We start from the raw sequence: 20,654 nt of genomic DNA, 5'->3' as shown, positions 1-20,654 counted from the left end.
AGGAATATGAACCTTAGTGCTTCTGGCCAAAAGTCATCATCTAACTCACAGTAAGTAGGAGGAAGAAATTTTTAGGGGTGATGTATCCTGCTTCCTCAGTTTTTCACTTCTTCCCCGTTTTTCACTGATTCTGATCAGAAATAAGTCATTAATGTATCACCATCCACTCCATATGGCTACACCTGGATAACTGTTGAGCATACTGTCTGTGATACACAGAATAGATGTTGTCACCTCAGAAAAGCTGTTTAGGATCTAAATTCCCACTTCTAAACAATCTGCACAAGCACTTTTCTATTCCAAATCACTCTGATGCTTAAAGGAGAGTGTGTGCCTCTGTATTTGTGGCTATATGGATGATCAGTTGATCTCATTTTTGGTGTTTGGCTCTAAATAAATGTCACAGATTATATCACCATGAACAGAGTCATTGAAAATTCATGCCAGGAAACCTCGTCACATTGTAAATTCTATTTTTCAGCATTGGGTTTATTCATGTTTTGTTGAAACTAATGGGAGAATGAATCTGAATCCAGTACATTTACTGCAGTTGCAGGTCAGTTTTTCTCAGAGGGTTTATTCAATGGGATGGATCAGTAATGTAGACTTTGTGCCCAGTCTTTACACAGGAGGGAACAGCATCTGCCCAAAGCAGCTCTGCTGTGCACTTGTGAGGCATCACAAAAAGACATACTGGTTACCCACATGTAGAAATACCATTGTAGTTCAGTTGTAAATTCTCTTATTGCTGAGATTGTTTTCATTTTTGCTTTGTGCCTTGTTACAAGTACTGCTTGCAACACAAACCATTACTGTAATACTGTAAAAAAATCAGCATCTAGCAAAAGAAGTTGAAATACATACTTGTTTCCAGTTTTGTTCCTGTGCAGCTCAGGGACCAAGCCTCTGTCATGGGACAGGAACAGCCAGCCCAAGCTGATGTGTATTCCCTAAAATCAGAGTGGGACCAGTGCAAAAGGACAGGGGGTAGAAACCAAAGGATTTGCAATGCCTAAGAGCATGCCTGGGGATTTTCAAAATTCAGTACCTGGTTCTGCCTTCTAATGCCTTGTTAACCCATTCTTTACGGATGAGGTACTCCACAAGCTGGAAAGAGGAGTGCATGATGTGTGAGATCTGAGAGGAGAAAGATTGCTTTGGTTTGGACATACAAATGGCTGTAAGATGCAAGCAGGAAGAGATGACATTTGCAGTTGGAGCAAAGGAGGAGGAGCTGTTCCTGTAGCCCAATGGAAAAATTACCCTTTTACTTTTGGAGGAGCCAACAGGAGTGTGGATTAGGTGTCACGGAAGTACAGATTCCAGAGGGGTCATTCTAGTGCTGCTTATGATTTCATAAAATTGTTTTAGCTATTAGTTCATGCAAAAATGTAACCTAATTTATCCATCATTGCCTTCTATGGGATTTTGTCTTAAGTAATGTCAAACTTTATTTTCCACAACATGTAAAGGAGGAAATTTGGGTAAATCAATACTGACTTTTCTGTAGGCCAGAAAGGGGAGTTCTTTTTTGGAGCCCTCTCATTCCAAAGCAGCTCTGTTCTCCTGGAGTTCTCCATGCTGCCCAAGTATGCCTGCATCTCCTGTGTATCACTAATACTCTGGCCATTGGCTGCAGTAACAAGGCTCTGCCAAAACAACAGTGGGAGCAGAGAACTGTAATAAGAGTGTGATGTTCCAAAGGTTTCAGGAATATAAAGGCAGAGGAAGCATCTTCTGAATTACTTTTTGAAGAAATGAAAAGCATTGTGTGCAGTTATCAAACTTTTATTTCTTCCTGAGTGGCTGCCCTCTTGTCTCTGGTGGTGCCTGTGCAGTTTGTTGAGAATGGAAGCTCCCTGTGCTGTTAGAGGTGTCTTTAAGAGGATGCCTTTGCTTGCTGAGGAATAGAGGATATATTTTCCTTTTTGCCTATAAACATATTTGTCTTGTGATTTCATGTTAGTGTACTGCCCCAGAGAGAGCCACAGTGATGCAATATTTGTCCCACTGACAAGGGAAGAATTTTGTGCTCAAGAGAACTGAGTTAACAACATATATTGTTTGCAATTTACCATTTTTCTCTGGCTGGTAGTAGTCTAAAGATGTGAATTTGGGCTTTGCTAAGAAGCAATTTCCTGCCTATTTCCCTTCTGAGTGCAAGATACCACCTATGCAGATGACAGTGACAAATTAAGTGTTCTCGTGTTTGATTGTCTCAGCAGGAGATGCAGATTGTTATTGGGTTTTTATACACTTATTGTACAGGGCAGAACACTGGATGGATGATCTAAGAAAACTTGCACAACTACTGTCCAAGATTTTCTAGCTGACCTGATTAGTTCCACCAGCTGGTTGCTGTGTAGATGTAAAATACATATATATACATATATATATATTTTTTTTTAATAGTATTTAAATTGCCTTTGTGCTGCTTTTCCACAACTGCACAGGACTCTGATGTGACTGGAATTTGTAGAATTGTAGGACAGTAGAGGCTGGAAGGGACCTTAAGTGATCACTTGGCAATAGTCTGGAGAACCCTTGCTTAAAGCAAAACCTCTTCATCAGGTCAGAGCAGGTTGCTCATGGCTTTATTTGGTGTCATCTTGAAAACCTCCAAGGACAGGGACTGCACAGCTCCTGTGGCAGCCTGGGCCCCTGCCTGGCTGTCCTTGGGTGTGAACTGAGTTTCCTTTCACTGAGTCTTAGCCCAGACCTTACCCTTCTCTCTTTTTGTCTTCCAGGAGAAAGATGTCTTTTTAATCTTCCATGATCAAATTAACCCTGCAGTCCTTATCAAAAGATTTCAAACTCTCAGAATTTCAGTTAGAATTAAGACAGCTGCTGGTAGAGAAAATTGAAAAATAAGGGTTGTTCTCATCGTGGGCTGTGTGTATGTGTGTGTGCATGGAATAGCAAGGTGGGGAGTAATTTTTATTCCTGTGTATATTAAGCTGAAGGCTTCCTTAAATATTTGTGTAGAATTTTGAATAAATTGGGAGAGGGCTAGGCATGCAAAACACCCCAGCTTCAAAGCATTTTAGGATGGCTAACACTGTTATATGTCTGTATATTCACCGGCTATGAGGGTACTCATGTCGACTGTGGGCTTTTCACCTTTTAAATATAACAGGCAAATGAAGCCTTTACATGTGGCTTGGCTTTGGTGACTAGGTTAATATTTTTTCTTTAGATTTAACCCCAAAGTTCAGCCTGTCTTGATTATTACAAGATTAATGAATTCTAAACCTTTTCTCTGTTTTCAGGCTTCTCAATGCCAACAAGATCAACTGCCTGAGGGTAAACACGTTCCAAGGTCTGCATAATCTCAAACTGTTATCTCTTTATGACAACAAACTGCAGACCATCAGCAAGGGGCTCTTTGCACCTCTGCGATCGATCCAGACTCTGTGAGTATGCAGGCATATCATAAATGACAGCTTTCTCTTTCTCCACCAAAGATGTTGCCTGTCTGCATCTGACATTAAGACAATTTGGAAGAGACATCCATGTAGCAGCCGCTCTTTTCCTCACTGAGAGAAAAGGAGCAAGAAGAAGGAGCATTGCATCAGTTCAGCAAGGGCAGCTATCGACACAGCCTGCCCTTAGTGACAGGAATGTCATAACTGTGGGAAGGTCAGGCTGTTTGTTGGGGAGATGATGTGTGCATTTGACTCTGTGTAAGATATGAACAGCAGATTCTATTAGGATCATTGCCTAACAGTTTTTAGTGAGCCAATGAGTCAGCATCTCTCCTGTCTGGGTCTGAGTCCTGCTGTGGAGTTCGTGACTTCTGTAACCACATTTCAGCTGACATTCCACTTAAGGGGAATGATATGTTGTCTTATTTGATCCATTAAGAAAATCCACTAAACATTTTCTGAGAGTATTTGAATTTGAAGGCATTAGAATAGGCGTCAGAAGCAAAAATACAGAAATTATTCAATATTTTGTAGAAGGTCTCATCCTAAAGCTGTGAGTAATAAGATAATGAGGTAAATAGTACTCCTTCAGAGCTGGAGTTGGCAGCCTGATATTCCAGTATTAAAATATGTATGGCTGTGTATATATATACATACTGCAGTGTATATGCACACACACACTATAGTACTGCAATTTTTCCTATGCAAATGCACATTTCTATATTTTAATACTGGGAATGCAGTGGCTGAATTAGTTGTATAAATGTTTTAAATCATATACAAATGAACTGATAGGAATGATATCTTGCAGCAGAGTTTCTGCCACCTCCTCAGGCAGCTGCAAACACAACCTGAATTTCCAACAGATATTTGGCCAGTATGTATTACTGCAAACTATTATAGCACTGGAATAATTGTGTACAACACCCCCCAGTTCTGCCCACCCAGCTCTACCATGCTTTCTGCTGCTGCAGCTTGCTGTGTATGTACACACACAAACAGGGGCCACAGAGGGGGTTCATTTACAGGGGTATGTAAGGTTTGTCAGGTTAAACGACAGGCTTTTTTAGTGTTTATAGCCCTAAGGTATAAACGTTCCCCATTGGTTTCCATAGGGTTTTGCTGGTGTTCCTGGTGGCCCTTACTTAGAATGGACTTGTTCTTCACACCAAGACACGTTGTCATGAAAAGCTTTGATTCATTCTCCCATTTCAAGACACGTTGTCATGAAAAGCTTTGATTCATTCTCCCATTTTTGATACTCCCAAGTGATTGCCATCCTCTGTGTTTTTTCTAGAGCTGCAAAACCAGACCCAAATTCTGTCTCTGTGTGATTCTTTGTTCTTTGGACCTTTCACAGCAGGAATGGCTCTACTGCAACAGGAATCTTGAGTTTCTTCAGGCCCTTTCTGCTCTGTGTGCTTTCCCTTCCCTGTCCCAGACAGCCATTGCCCTGTTGTATTTTACACTTACTTTGTTCATGACAGTTCATAAATATAATAACTGCAAACAGAAAAAAAGTTTCTACAAGTGAAAAACAGTAACAGAGTGAGAGAGTTCTTGTGAAGCTATAACTTTGTACCTCTGTCCAAACGAAATTGAAACATCTGTCTTTTCTTAACCTGTCTTTACTGGAGAGCTGAGTCCTGCTCCCTTGGAGGTCAAGAGGGACTGATGCAAGTTAGCTGAACTGAGATTAGAACCTGTCTCTGGGAAAGACCTGGCAAACTCTCCTGACACAGTTCTCAGCTTTGTCCAGCAAAATGAGGAACAGCAGCAGAGAAACACTGTTTCTCTCTAAGATGCTCCAGCAGATCTCTGTTACCAAAGTCTAAATACCCAGTTAAAGTCAATGCTATAACACCTATTTACAGTTTTATAGGAAACAAGTTGTGCAAATTCTGGTGAAGGATAGAATGAAGTTGTACCTTGCATAAACATGTCAGTCTTAAAACTTTTTGCTTCAGGAAAAAATACATATAAAGGGAATGCATGATGAGCATGTGCAAATACTAATTTCACTCTTGCGAAAGGATTCTGGATCTCTTCTGCCTTTGCCCAAAGATCCAAGGTGCTTTACTAATTCACCTTTTGATCCCTAGGAAATTGAGCTTGCTGATAAAATTTCCTTTAAACCAGGATACAAAATGATCTTCAGGTAAGGTGCATTTCTCTCAAAAGGCAGCGTGTCAGGCTCTCAGGAGAAACCGTGGGACTTGGTAGACAGCAGGTCGGTGTCCTGTAAAGGGGGCTTTGCCGTCTTAGTTTTTGTTTCCTCTGTGCGAGGACATGCTGCAGGCTTAATGAGCTGCGAAATGTGAGCGCTCACAGAATTCTCCCATTCACGGTGCAGCTCCGTGTGGCTTCCGCCGGGCCTGGGGTGGTTTTTTTTCGGGAGCTGATTCAATTACTCCACTCTTCAGGTTCAGCGTTCGTGAAAAACAATGATGGAGCACAGTGTCACAGGTCACTCCTGATTAAACATCCCATCCTTCTCGCAGACATTTAGCTCAGAACCCATTTGTGTGCGACTGCCATCTGAAGTGGCTGGCTGATTACCTGCAGGATAATCCGATCGAGACGAGCGGCGCTCGCTGCAGCAATCCCCGTCGCCTTGCCAACAAACGCATCAGCCAGATCAAGAGCAAGAAGTTCCGCTGCTCAGGTAATTCATTTATCCAGCCTCTACTGCACTCTCAATTCAGGAATAAGCAGGTCCAGAGAGCCTGCTAATCGAATCTGCGGGACAGTGTTTGCTGTAATGGATATTAGGGAGCATCTTTGGAAATTAAATTTGGGAAATTCGGTTAGTTCAACAGAAAGCCAATTACCTTATGGATTAGGAAAAAAAGAAAAAGAAAAGAAAAGAAAAAAAAAAAGCAGTCTATAGCTGTGTTCTCTTAAAAGCAAAGCAAAGAAAAAAAAAGATAAAAGCTTGTGACATTTAATTGTAAATAATTACTAAATTTTTGAATATTTAAGGAAAACAATGACAATATATATGAATCCATGTGGGAAATGTTATATTTTGACAGTGTGGAATGTGGCTGGATTGTCATTTGTATTCAAGCAGAGCTCTTACTGGCCTAATGAGAACTGAGTTCAAGTTTAGTTCCCAGACTTAAAAGAGTGAGAACAGTATGAGAGATTTTTATGCAACTGGCAATGGGCATTTCTGATCTGGGATGGGAGAGAAGCTGGGGGTGAGGGAATGGCATCAATTCACGTGCTTTCATAGACCCATTTCCTTATGTCCACAACTAACACACACTAACTCAAGTAAAATTGCCATCAAAGTTGGTAAGATTTTTAGTTTCAGCAAGCTTTGAATCAAAAAGTTCATAATAATTTAGGCAAAGATATTGTCTTGTGAGTGAGACGGAAAAATATTTCCACCTGAAATTAACCTCCCAGGTAACATAAACAGCTTTTTCTCAACCCTATCTGTTCTTTATTTATGGTTCAGCTGTCAGTAAAAGGATATTTCTTGCCTTACACAGCACAACTAAGCAGATGACTCCTTGATGTGTTTTTCCTATCGGTTATATTGGTTGTGTCTATTTTGGATTACTGCATTTTTGTGTACTTTAAAGACAAGCAGGTTTCAGTAAGCAAATCTATTAGTGTGTACTGAGGAGAAAAATGACTGTTACTGATGGAGTACCTTGCAGTGTTTTCTATGAAAATTACTATGATTTTTCTCTTTCTCCTCTGAAAAGAAGCATGATTAATTGTGTTCCTGGTGGTAAAAGATTAATGGCTCTAGATGGGGATGCGGCATGAAGATGAGTGGCAGCAGCCCAAAACAAGCCGTTGTGCTTTGTGCATCTCTGCGAGCAACATGCCGAGCTAAACCTTCCCTTTATGGGGAAAAGAAAATAAAGATAACTTCGTTTGCAGTCAGCTTTTCTTGGGCAGGCTTGTTAAAGTCTTCAATCCCTTGTGACTCAAGCCGCAAAATTTATAATCAGACCTGAAATTATGATGTATTGTATCTAGGTTTTTGGTTTGTGTCCATCATAGTAACAGTGTAATGAGCCAGTAATATTCATATCTAAAGAAACTGGAAATGAAAATGCATAAATATAGTTTAGAAAGGAAAGCAGATTGCAGAAACAGATCTATATAAACCTGTACCCAATTTGCCATTGTTATTTTCTTCTGCTTTTATTAATAGGCTAGAGGAATTAATGTTACGTGTGTGCATACATGCTCTGAACAATGGTCCAGGAGACTGGGGAAGGCAAACACCATCTGATACCATTTAGGAGAGGTCATAGCTAAGAAGAGCTACAGTGCAGAGCACAGTACCTGGTGATGCTGAGAATAATACTTTGTGTGAGTTCTTGTCTTGGGGGTCCTTTCCTTGAGGCATTAGTCTGTTTTTTCCCTGGGTCTCCAGCTCTGCATCTATATCAAAACCACATGGAAAAAGGAATAAACCTGACTTATGGAGGAGAGCAGGGATTGTACAGCTTCAGAACAAAGATTTCAGCTGGATGAAAACTAATGCTGCTCAAAAGCTCAGTAGAGAAGAGCTCCTTGCCTGTAGAGTTTCCAGATGGTGATGAGATACATTGAACTCGACTTTCTGTCTGCTCACATGAGACAGGGAACATCTAATGGTTTAGAAAATCTTAGTTTGTAAATCAATCCAGGGAATAGACATCCTTGGCACCTGTTCTGCTCAATTTGTCCCTTTGAATCATGGCTGCTCCAGGCTTGGCATTTAGCAGGAGTTTTCCGTGTTTTCATTTTGAGGAATACATTTCATCCCGGGGTCTAACACAGCACGTCTCTGTACAGAATGTCCATGAGGTATGAATCTTCATTTAGAGCACTGGGCAGTGCTTTGTGTCATCCAGGGATGACACAATCCACTGGGATGGCAAGGCTTAGTAACTTGTCAGTGTCCTTACTTTCTTTGGAATTCTCCCTCTCTAGTTTTTATATCTTCTCCTCAGTGTATGAGAAAAGAATTTTCATTTTAAATTCTTTTGTAATGTGCATCTCTTTCTCCAAGAGTTATTTTTTTCAGGATCCTGGTATTTTCATGTAGTTTGTGTAATGCATTTAGTACATGTCAATGGTCAGAAAGTTGCTTTTTGAGGGGAAAACACAGGGAATGTGAGAGGTTGGTTAAGGAAGAAGTGTGAGGGATTTTATCCTCACACAGTCTTTGACCTTTGAGAAGAAATGAGAATGCACAGGAAGTGTGAGCTCTGTGGGAGCAGAGGTACTCAGGCAGTGTCAGGATCACACCCAGGAGCAGTTAAGCCTAGGTGAGCTTAATACTTTGACATCAGTGAAAGGACAGTTTTAAAGTCATAAAATCCTGAGGTTGTCTTGAAGCAATCTGTGTGTTTTCCACATTCTTTTTCACAAAGGCATGTAGTGATAGGACAAGGGGGAATGGCTTTAAACTGTGAGATGGTTGGTTTAGATTAAATACTGGGGAGAAATTCTTTCCTGTGAGGGTGGGGGGGCCCTGGCACAGGGTGCCCAGAGAAGCTGTGGCTGCCCCATCCCTGGAAGTGTCCAAGGGCTTGGATGGGGCTTGGAGCAAGCTGGGCTAGTGGAAGGTGTCCTTACCCATGGCAGAGGGTGGGACAAGATGGTCTTTAAGGTCCCTTCCATCCCAAACCATTCCATCATTCTGTGATCATAAAGGGGACTGTCAGAAAGGACCTGTTATGAGAAAAAAATGTGATTGTTCAGTAAATTGAAGGAAAAAAGGGAAGTGCTTTTTCTATAAGGATGGGAGAGAGGAGTGGTAAGCAGGAACAGGAGAAAAGAGCTAAGATCTTTGAAGTTTCATCAGTCTGAAGTGGCAGAGGAGCATTGAGAAGGTAATGTCAAGAGGACACAGGGGCAGATGGGCTTAATAGAACTGTGTTTGATAATTAAATGAAACTGTGAAGACAGATCTACAAAACTTCATTCTGTTCACTGTTTCCTTCAGCTTTCGTTCCAGGTCCCCACCATCCTGTAGATAGCATCTAGCCAGAAGTGCTTGCCTTCTTTTTTTCAGCTGATCAGTTTTTTCAATTGAGGCATTTTTCCCAGATGCTATTTCCTCCCAGAACCTAATGACTCAAGCTTTTACTGATAAGAATGGAGCAACATCTGCAAAGGTTATGAGTGGCCATAGGAAGGAGCTTCTGTGCAACAGGTAGATAATGTACATAATTCTTTTTAAAAGGAGAATTGGAAGCATTATAGCATGAAATGAAGGAACAGCAGGGAACAGGACATGTTTTTGCCCAGGGCTGTGAGACAGGCAAAGCTTTTGAATATACCATCAAATATGTTTAAACTTCAGATTTCAATAGATACTATTTCCTGTGATTTTCTGCTTTCCACTTAATGCAATGCACCACAATGATAACAAATCTCCCCCTTGCTCAGCTGTCTCCCCACAGCTATACAATCTGAGACTAAAGAATCTGAGATGTTTTCTTGAAAGAGAAATCAGAAGAACAGGCTGTGACTAATTCTCTCTCTCTTCTGTTTAGAAAAGGGAAATACTGTCATTTTCAGTGGTAACAGTGAATTTCTGATGATCATTTTCTTTTTGGCTACATCTGCCCACTCTGACCACCTAAGGATCCAATGGTGCTTGGCAGCCTTAGGTCACTGGGGGCTTCCATTCTTAGTACAAATAAGGGGAAAAAAGATCAACACAAATATCCTGCCCAGAAGCATTTGATTAAGTTTACTACAGAGCAGTTTTGTTTTCTAAGGCAGCACTGGGCTTTAGGAGTAAGGGAAATGAATCTATGAGCAGATTGTGTCGTCTCTGTGGTAGCTTATTGTCACTTCAAGACTTGGCAGGTTCCTTGATTGCTGTGTGACACTGTGTATGAAATAGCTTTTGGAAAGAATTGCCCTTGCATTCAGCTGTATATCTATTTCTCCCTGTGATATGTTTGCATTTTTCAGTATATTGTGCATTTCAAAAGCAATGGAAGTTCCACCTGCTGTACTGACACAAACTATCTCTGATAATGATCAAAGCAATGTGTTTCTACAAACATCACATCAGAAAAGCTTTTTATCTTCTAATTCTCAGAAATAATACTTTTATAAAGAAGATTGCTATTTGAAATAGTATGAGGTGAACCTGTCTTTGTGCTTGCTCCTGCGTACATTGTGTCTAACTGCCTTTAATTAGTTGCTTCAGTTCCAGAGAGTGCTGTACAATCAAAAGGACAGGGGAGAACAGGAGTAGGAAAATGAACCATCTGCCAGCATTATTCTCTCCTTTTTGGACACTACTTCTTGTTAACCCAACCGAAAGCAAAGCCTTTGTGGTACATTTGGGTCCAAACCTGGCATATTTAGGGCTAGTGTCATTTCTCTCATGTTATCCCCAATTATTGGATGGTAATGTAGATGATTTTTGTTCACTCATAATTTTTAAGGCATTTGATAAAATCTCTTCTTACTAATTGCAACTTTTCTCCTAATTCTTTATGTGTCTTTTCCAGTCTCTGTCTTCATACACACTCACCTTCCTCAGGTTACCTGTCTGCTTTGGAACAGAGTTGCTGTTTCTTATAATCACCTGAAATTTCCTTCTCTCTACCCTGCGTTTTTGCACCTTTAGAAGCATGGAACTGCTGAGGATGGAGTCAGGAGAGCACAGGCTGCACATCAGGACTTTTTGTCCCCTCCCTGTGGCAGTTCACACATTTTGTGTCCTTTGGACTCCTTGGGTTATCCCCTTCTCTGCTCCTAGTGATGTGTAAAAACGATTTAAGATTTTTGAGCTCTCAAACTGAAAGCTGCAATGCATTGCTATTCCTCGAGCAATGTTTAAAAGTCATGAAAGGTAGGTGAATTTAACCCAGATCTTACATAATTTATCTGATTGAAACACTCTTCAGTTGTTCCCATAATTTGCCAATCACTCTGATGACAACTTTGCAAATTCCTTTCATTTTTAATAAGCAAATAGTCATTTACAGACCATGTAGACATGCTCCTGCCCTTAGCACTTTCTGTCTGATGGAAAGCACAGGTACCCACCTGCTCCTGTCTGCCTTGTTGCTGTGCTACAGGGACACGTGTTGGAGATGTGATGATCCTGCCCTTGGTGTGTGGGGCTCCAGCAGCCTCTGCCTGAGCAGGCACCAAGCCCTGACAGCCTGTGGGTTTGTCCTGAGTGCTCCAGACTTTCTTTTGTTAGTGGGAAATCTCATCTGGGGCCAAGTTCCAGCACTTTTCTCACCACGGCTTTTGCCCTGGCATGAGGGAAAGGGATAGGAAACACTGCTTATGATTTGACAAACTGCATTCAGATTTCTGTCTGTGGTTTGGTTTAGTTTGGGGGTTTTTTGTATGTTCTGATTTTTTTCAGTTAAATTTTGCATGTTGTGCCCCTTTTTTTCCCCCTGAAGGACACAAAGGCTCAGCAAAGCTACTTTCACAAACCCTCTGAATGTACCGAAACTTGAGGATATGTTTGTGGTGTGTAAGAATTATTCTCATGTGAATGGAAGGTTGTTCAACACCAATAAATCACCTGCAGATTAAATCCTGCACTGAATTTGTAATTATGAATATGCATTTTTCATGGTACACTGAAACTGAGTATATTTGGGCTTTGGTTTGCATGAATTCTTCCTGAAGCTGAAGTCATTAGAGAACACAATACAACTGCTATGACTAATAGTAATGGAGCTGAATTTCCTTGCACTGTGGAAATGTTCCTGTTGTTAAATTAATTTGGCTGTACTGGATACTGATTATAGCTCTCCCTTTTCTGCACATCTTTGATAGCAGTTCAGATCTTTATGTAAAAATTGTGTCAGTTACTCTAAGCCTTCACCAGCCTGTGAAGAACACGATGGTGAAGGGTTCTGGCTCTGCAGTGAGGGGAAAGAATGGAAATCATTCCACTCAAGGAAGCATAAGCTTAACATAAAACAGGTGGGTCTGTTTGGCAGAGATTGTGATTCTTAATAAGAAAGTAAATTGATGTGTTTCAGTTAGAGAGTTTATTTTAGGCTGTGCCTCATTTTAGTTTTGAGTTGAAGTAGTCTTCAAAAAAGCAAAATACCTGAACAGCTTTGTTACCCACCAGCATCATTACTTGCAATTATAGGAAAGAGGGAGGATGGATGTTGAGTCATAGATGCATCCTTATCACTTAGGCATCCAAATAACACAGTTACCCTGGATTCCCATCTCGGCAGAGTACAGGGCTGTGGAGATTCCTCCCTTGAGATCTGAATTGTTCCATTAATTACCTGTGTCAGAAAGCTGAGTGATTGATTGCTCTTTTAGTCTCGAAAATTAAGGTGGGACAAAGTTTGCTCTCTCCTCTCACCTTGCCATTCCGTGTGTTGAGGTTAAGCTGAGCAACACTTACCAGAGATGCTAAGGTAGCACCTTCTGTGTGCACAGTGGTCACTTGAGTGGGACACAGAAAATAACCGGGGAGGTGCTGGCATGAAGAGAGCTCGTCAGCTGAAACCAGTGCAAGGATGTTGGTGCTGCAATTGGACAATAAATTTTTCGTCTGACTATTCTGAGACTGCAGCAGTCTCCTGAGGTGTTGCAGCCTGATGGGACAGTTAAACATGGGGTCCTGTATACAAATTCTTAACAAAGTGCAGGTTCAGTGACTGATTAACAGAATGTGGATTACAAGAAGTGAACTAACACCAAGAGCAAACCATACAGTGCTGCTTGGCTATAAAGTATCTATAGGGAGGGGTTTTCATGGAAGCTGGAAAATAGCTGGAGATACGGTATTTCATTCTTCAACTTCTTGTTTGCAAAAATTTGTGCAGGATGATCTTGTGTACATCCAAAGGCTTATGGAATTCTTTTCAATGTAATTTATAAAATAGTGTGCTTTCCTGGTATTTCGGCTCTCCTGTATTCTAGGGACGTAAATTAGGATTTTGACAGACTTTTTTGTGTGCTGGTACCTCTGTTCATTGCAGCTGATGATTAGTTTAGGCAGTTATTGTAAGTGGTGTTTAATTAGTGCAGCAAAGGAATAGAGACTTGTTCAAAATATTCTCATGGGGTTTCTCAGGAAGGCGTTTGCAGAGCTCAGACTGCATTTGTTTCTAGTAGGACTGAAGGAGTTCATTGACACTGAAATTTCTGAGTTTATTACAGATATCCCACTTAATACTGCAAACCAGTATGTAGTGTAAGTGTCTTTGGAAGACATGAACTGTTACTTGTTATTGTTTAACAGAGTACTGTGAATTAATTTGTTTGGAGAGCCCAGGCCAGAACTGCTGCTTTATTAAGGCAGTGTAGGAATAAGGATATAGGACTCTGCATCCTTCTTCACTGGGGCCATACAAAATCATTGGCAGGAATGCTAGTTATGATTTCTAAGTAAATGAGGTGTGGATTCCAGGATTATGCATACTTCGCATTAATCAGGCGAGAAAATTAATATGGTTTTGTGTCAGCTTGCATGAGTCACAAAGAAAATTAATGATCTAATGTTTTTATCAATTCAGACTCTGGCTAGTTTGGCAGCTTGTGGAGATTTAAGGTTTATTGTGTTAGGTTCCCCTAAAAGACTGCTTTGGTTTATTTCTTAGACTGCAGAGATAGACAAAATCAAGCCTTACTTCCATTGCTGAACCAAACCCACAGTGTGGGGTGGCTGAGTTAACACTGTACTTGTTTCCTGGAGTTCCCAAGTACCTGACAGTTGACTTTTCTGCATAACAGTGCTGGGTCATAGCAAAGTGGTGCGGCACAGACCCTTGCTCTATTACCTGTCATCTCTGCTCAAGTACTTGCCTTGTTCTCCATGTAGGTAATGAATAATCTGCCTGATGCTGACTTTGTTCTTTGGGCACTGCAAACCCCTTACTAAGGCAGGTGATATGTATTTAAAAGCACAAGCACTGACCTTCACTGAAGTCCAGCAAAGCACTGAGCAGTTGCAGAGGACAGCCACTTCCTCTCTCATTTGGGAATCCTGCAAGAACGTTTGAGATGTGACTTTCAGAATCATTGCCCAGTGGCACAGCTCTGGAGACACTGGAGTCAGTGAGAGCTTTATTTCAGTGGGAGCACTGAAGCCTGAGCTGAATGCCCTGCTTTATATGTCAGAGTTGCAGGAATGAGTTACAAGAAAAAAGCTGTTTGAAATAATCCAGGATGTCAGAAAGAGAGAATGCTTGGCTTCCATCCGCGAATGATGTACAAAACCCAGCAAATATGCTCAGAAACAGAATAACAAAATGCTGTCTATGTCTGTAGTAGCATGTGTGTGCTACCTTGCTGGAAAGTGCAGAGGAAACCAAAAAAAGAGAAAAGAAAAGCAGTGGTAATTACAAATTTTCAGTGTAAGTGCCACCAGCATGAAGGGCCTCTGGGAGCTGAAATCAAGCTCAAAGGGCACTCAGGGAGCATTTAAGGCCACAGCTTGGCCATCATCAGCTCAGAATCTGCTGATATTAGTATGGGCTGTGGTATTTCTAAGGTTGCATTTAAATAAATGGAGCAAACCTTAATAGCACTTTTACTGAAAGGAGACACCAGGAGAGAGTAAGTAATAAAAAGCAGTGTAGATTGGGCATTCACTGTGTGATGGGAGCTGCACGTGCTCCCTGGAAGGAGCTGTGAGCAGTCCTTTGGTGGTGTTTTCTATCGTGTCAGCTCTGTCTCTGAACTCGCCCGGGCTCTGTTCGTGTTCACTAACCCCAATTGTGCTCCAGGGTGTTCCTGCAGTAGCATAAAGGATGACCTCTTGTATCCAGCACCTTTTTGCATGGGTGGAGTGGAGAGCAGCTCTCCGTGAACCTTCAGCTTGTGCTTCTCCATGCTGCTTCCTCTCAACGCTCCTCTCTCTTTGGCGCTGCCTAACTCTGACTCTGGCTGTCCATGGGGTTTTCCTTTGTGCTTGATCTAACCATGTGGTAGAACAATACAAATGGAACATGGTTCTGTCAAGCACCATGGAAGGCTGCATACTCCCTGCCGCATGGCATGCCTGGATACTTCTGCTGGGTCAGAAGCATCAGAAGGTGAGAGATTGCCCTTTCCGCACAGGAACGGTGGAACAGGTGAAGTGTTGCTAACCAGGCTCCCGGGCACTGCCAGGGAGCCACAGTGGTGTTTGCACAGACTTTCCACAGGGCTTGCATGCAGAATAACCATTTCTAAGTAATTAATCTGTTTAATTGCTCTCACAATGAAGGAGTCAGGCGTCCTGTTGGTTGATAATATTCAAGGGTGATTCCGGCCATACCTACTGAGATGAAAAATCACTTTTGTCTTCTTACTTTATGAATAATGTAAGCTGCATCTGTCTGTTTGAGCTGTCCAGTGAATCCTTCTACTTGAGGTACACTTTGGATGCCACTTCTGCAACAAGACACCTGCCACTCAGTGTAACTTTGGACCTGCTCTGAGCAACCTTAATGTGCTGGCATTGCATTGTGAACAAATACAATGAAAAAACAAAACTTCAGAAGAGTCTGCAAAGCATTGTCTTTTATCTCTTGAAATGACATGGGTAACTGGGCCTGTATGAAAACACTGCTATCCAATAATTCCGTAGGGCAAAGCTGAGTCAGCAAATCCAAATGGGCCATTTTAGCTTTGGCAGCTTAGATAAGATCTTTAAAATACTACTGCCTAACTCCCCCCTACACAAAGATAACAACACCTATTTGTAAAGGACTTTGAGAGACTCATGCAGAAGTTTTCTTATACTGAAATATTGTCCTGTCTTGCAATTTGTCACATATCTGTTGTGAAGCCATCAATAGAAGGACATCTGGGATTCTTAGATTTTATCTGTGCTTACTGATAAAAATTAATACTAGCAATGTGAAATTATGACAAAAAATGTACTTCCCTCTTTATTTTTTTCCCAGTGAGAATTGTGATCTCGTGGTTGTATGAAAAACTTTAGAGATTCCTGGGGTTTTCATTCATGTTTTAGACCAACTGATCTCAATGGTCATATTTTTGGTGCCAAATTTGAGGCAGCTGGATCATTTTCTAGAATGAATGTATCAGGTCAGTTTTCAAGCCCTGTTGAGACAGCCTGATTTGTAGCAAAACAGATCATCCAGAACTTTTAAGCCCTTTGAGCAAAGCTAAGTTTTAAAAAGTGAAATCAGTTTTTCTAAACAATGCTTCAGAATAGAACAAAAAGGTATTTCTCTCTGTTGGCTGATTTCTCCATGTGGGTATCAGAAAGGAACATAGAATGTTTTAGCACTTGGAAATGTGATGTTTCTTTATCTCAGTGCTGCTGTTGTGAGAAATGCCACGTTGTGTTTGTTTTGTGATAATAAGAAATCACAGTGTCCTGGTACCTGATAGTGGTGTCACATTGGTTGTAAAATAAAAATGTTGTCAGAGTAACTAGCAATTCAAATAACCACAGCTGCCCTCAGTCACACACAGGCCTTGCTGTTGCCTTGGCTACTTGTTTTACAGCAAACTTAATCCTTCCTAATTTGGGGAATTTCTAGAAACTCCCGGGTCATGTTCTGTCCTGCATCTCTTCTCTATGGCTTTCTACAGATGATTTTATGGTGTGCAAGAAGTATTCCATGCATGTGGTGGTGAGCTGTGCTTCCTGAGTCCTGTTGTGTGCTCTCAGAGCCCGGCAGTCAGGAGAAATGGATGTATGTGCTTAAACAGTTCTGCAAGCAGATGGCTGAATTTCACAGTGCTATCCCAGATGGGAATATCTTAATAGAGCAGCCACCTGCCCAAGTGATCTCAAGGCTCAGGTCAAATAGTAAATTCTATCTAGTCTTTGGCAGGTGATCCCTGCTGTCTCACAGGCTAAGAGATGACTGAGTACTTGCTGAGCATATACAGGCTGTTGGTTACCTTTGACTCAGTGATTACCTGGGTAACTCTTATTTAAACTCACTTAAAAAGAAAAAAAAAGCAAAAACATCCCAAAGAAAACCAAAAAAAAACCAACAAAACAAAAAAAAAAGGAAAGGAGAGAGAGAGAAGGAACAAACAATAGGAAGGTGATGTTTGCTCCCTTCCTCTCCTGCTGAGCTGACAGGCTTTCCCCTGTTGCAATGGTGGTGGCCGTGGACAGATGCCCAGGAAGCATCAATTTCTTATAGCTGATGCAATGTGGAAGGTTGTGTGCCTCAGTGGGGGCCAAGTCAAAATGTGCTAAAATTCTTTATTTGCTCAGCCAGAAAGCTTAAGAGAAAACCAAAAACCAGTTTTCACCCTCCAGTGTTATACACTGCTCTTCTCCTTCACAAATAATTCCCCTTACTTTCCTATCCTTTTTTTCCCATAGGAAGATGAATCTTGTATCCATCAGTAGACTGAAAATTTTACTTAATAAATGTTTACCCTATGTAACTTCATGTTGTTTGTGATTTTTTTTTCAACAAAAGCTTTTTACTAGGAAAATTAGAAGTGCTTCTCCAAGGGTTAAGTTGGGGATTTCCAAGACACTTTCTGATCACTGATTGTTGGTGGGTTATTCAATGTGTGCTGTAATTGTAGTAGCTTTAATAAACTCTGGTCCTGATAACTGTTTGTCTTTGGTATTGTTTCCAAGGAATCATAGACAACCAAACATTCTGACTACCAAGCTTGGAATGTCTAGGACTGGAAATCAAGTGTTGGATTTTTTAAAAGGATAAGAGTTTAAATGATGGTGGTGTGGGAAAAAGCTTAGACTGTACTTTTGCAATGCTTTAAAATGCCCAATGGTCCTAATACTTTAAGTACTGTGCAGTCAGTGAAGTTGCACTTTAGATGTGTAATTTATAATAAGCACAAAAACCAGCAAAGTATTTAGCACCACTGAAGTGGCAAGGTACAAATCTGTATGTCAGGGTTCTCATAATCCAGTTTGGAGTTACAAAACTAAACCAAAGCGTGTCTGCAGGATCAAAGTGTTGGATTGCCTGTAGCATTGCTTGTTTTCGCTGCATCACCCTGTGGAGATAATGTGTAACATAAATTAAAATAATAGTGGATTTAGGCAGCTTCTTTTTCCTTTCAGAAAATAGTATGTGGTCATAAAATGGGCAGTGGTGTATTTATCAGTCTGGGAAGGGGAAGCAGGTGGTGAATGCCATCAAGTCTCTATAAACAAATTTCAGCTTGGGTTTAAGTTTTTGCTGATGTTTTTGGGTTCTTAATACATTTGTTCATCTCCTCTCTCTGAGAAAGCCTTGTAATTGACTTTTAAAACTTTGGAAAACTTGAAAAATGCTTCTTGGTAATTACAATCCCTGGGCTTTGCACGGGGTTGCTGGGACGGTTCTGGTGCTTCCATTATGAAATACGAAGTGAGTGGGCAGCAATTGCGTGGTGGGGGTTTGGCAACACTTTGCTTACATACACATTTATTAATCCTCCTGGTTCCTTGAAGCACTGAGATCGAGTTTCCAACCTGCTGCTATTAAACGAGAAAAACCAAACCTGAAAAGGACAGATTAGTTCACTGAGCCTAACTGGAAAAGCATTTCATTAGAACGGGTCAAAAACCCAGTCAAAGAGGTCTGGCAATCATGGTGTAATGGGACATCAGGGAGTGCTTCTGACTAAGTACGGTCTACCCACTCCTTAATTAAAATGAAAATGATTTAAACTGCTATTACTTTCCTTTGCTGTTTGTTTAACATACTTAATAAAGATACCTAATTGTTGGAAAGTTGACAAGGTTGTCTAATAAAAGATTGCTCTAAAAATAGCTCTAATAGCTGAGGTCTGAACATTTGGGACTTTTTAATGATATCTTTTAAAGTCTTTTGTCATTTGAATTCTTTCATGAGATGCCTTTTCCTTGTTGCTGGACTAAATTCCAAATGGGAAAAAAGTGACTTTGCTGGAAAATGCCTTAACAGGTAGGCTTGTTAGACAAGGAATTAGTCTGTTAAGGGGAGAGTGAAAAACCAGAGGCAAGTCTTGGGAGTAATTTTAAAAATTGCTGAACACAAGTCCTTGGCAAGTATTAAAACTGTGCAGGAGCTGGGAGCTGACAGGAGGCAATGCTGAGGATGGATTCCATATCTCTGGTTGCTGCAGTTATCAACAACTGTTTGCTGGAATATATTTTCCTTTTCTTGCAGGGTCAGAGGATTACAGAAGTAAATTCACTGGGAAGTGTTTCATGGACCTTGTCTGTCCTGAGAAGTGTCGCTGCGAGGGGACAATCGTAGACTGCTCGAACCAAAAACTCACCCGACTGCCCACTCACCTTCCTGAGTACACCACTGATCTGTAAGTGGGGCTCTCCCAGGGGTGCTCAGCTGGATGTGTTGACTTTCCTAATTTTTAAAGGCTGTGAAAGGGACTCAGACAATTAAAGGCACCTCCTACTTTTATCCCTGTGTGAAAATGGGAAAGTTAATTTTATTTCAGAGTTGCACCACAACTCTAATTTCCTTAGCTTTCATGCCAGCTGTGGGGATGAGAAAGGAGCCATGGCCCCATGCAGCAGCCGTGTGTCCTCAAATGCTGGCCAGGCCCAAGCTGTGTCCTTCCTTTCCAGTCTACCCTGAAGTCCTCTGTCTTTGCACCTGGTCATTTTTATTTAAGAAATGGTTTTATCTATGGTCAGGAGCTCATTCCATCTCAGCGTTACCTGCTACTTGGGTGAAATGGCTCTCACTAAAACTAATGTAACTTCAAGAAATTTGAGTATGAGAAAGCATTTTTATTGCTTAGCAACTGAAGATTACAGTTCTTTTCTTGCATTGGTATCCCCTTCAAACAGAATTTTCTTTTTTTGAGTTAGTACTGTGTTTATTGTACTTACTCTATTTAAAACCTCATAAAATTATTGATCTGAAGTTAAGAAAAAGTATGAAAGACATCCAGAAATGCAGCAAAGACTCTACATAGCAAAATGGAGCTATGTGAAATCAGAGAAAGAATTTTGCATCCTAAACCTGCCAAGACAGTGGCCTTCACATTGATGTTGAACATCAGTAGATTTTTATAGGAAAGGACCTGAAATCAGAGCCCTTCTGGTTGCATGGACCCCACCTCCAATTGCGTGTCTCATGTAGCAGAATGCACAACAGAGATTCAGTCACGCACACGAGCTTTGTGTGTAACAGATTAGGTCAGTAATTCCTTATGCCATGCACTGGGAGATGAGGGGACTCTGTCCTTTGGCATTACACTCTTTAAGGCATCCTGAGCTTTTACTATAGATGAGTCCCCTCTGTCCCTTTTCCTTCAAAGCTAAACTCTTTCACCTGCAGGAGTCCGAGGGAGATGGCGAAG

The 20,654-nt window shown here is 41.1% G+C and overlaps 1 protein-coding gene across 3 annotated transcripts in view; it reads left to right on the top strand.

Annotated features, from left to right (window-relative positions):
• SLIT3 (slit guidance ligand 3) overlaps positions 1-20,654 on the top strand; it is a 469,203-nt gene that overhangs the window by 339,913 nt on the left and 108,636 nt on the right. For all 3 annotated transcript variants that reach the window (XM_032124874.1, XM_032124875.1, XM_032124873.1), the window contains 3 exons: positions 3,270-3,413; positions 5,927-6,090; positions 19,493-19,643. In XM_032124874.1, coding sequence (XP_031980765.1) covers positions 3,270-3,413; positions 5,927-6,090; positions 19,493-19,643 — 459 coding nt within the window. The remainder of the gene's footprint in view (positions 1-3,269; positions 3,414-5,926; positions 6,091-19,492; positions 19,644-20,654) is intronic.

This window comes from Corvus moneduloides, chromosome 15, assembly GCF_009650955.1.
Source record: "Corvus moneduloides isolate bCorMon1 chromosome 15, bCorMon1.pri, whole genome shotgun sequence".
Classification (NCBI taxonomy): Eukaryota; Metazoa; Chordata; class Aves; order Passeriformes; family Corvidae; genus Corvus; species Corvus moneduloides.
This window is presented reverse-complemented; position numbering and strand designations above follow the sequence as displayed.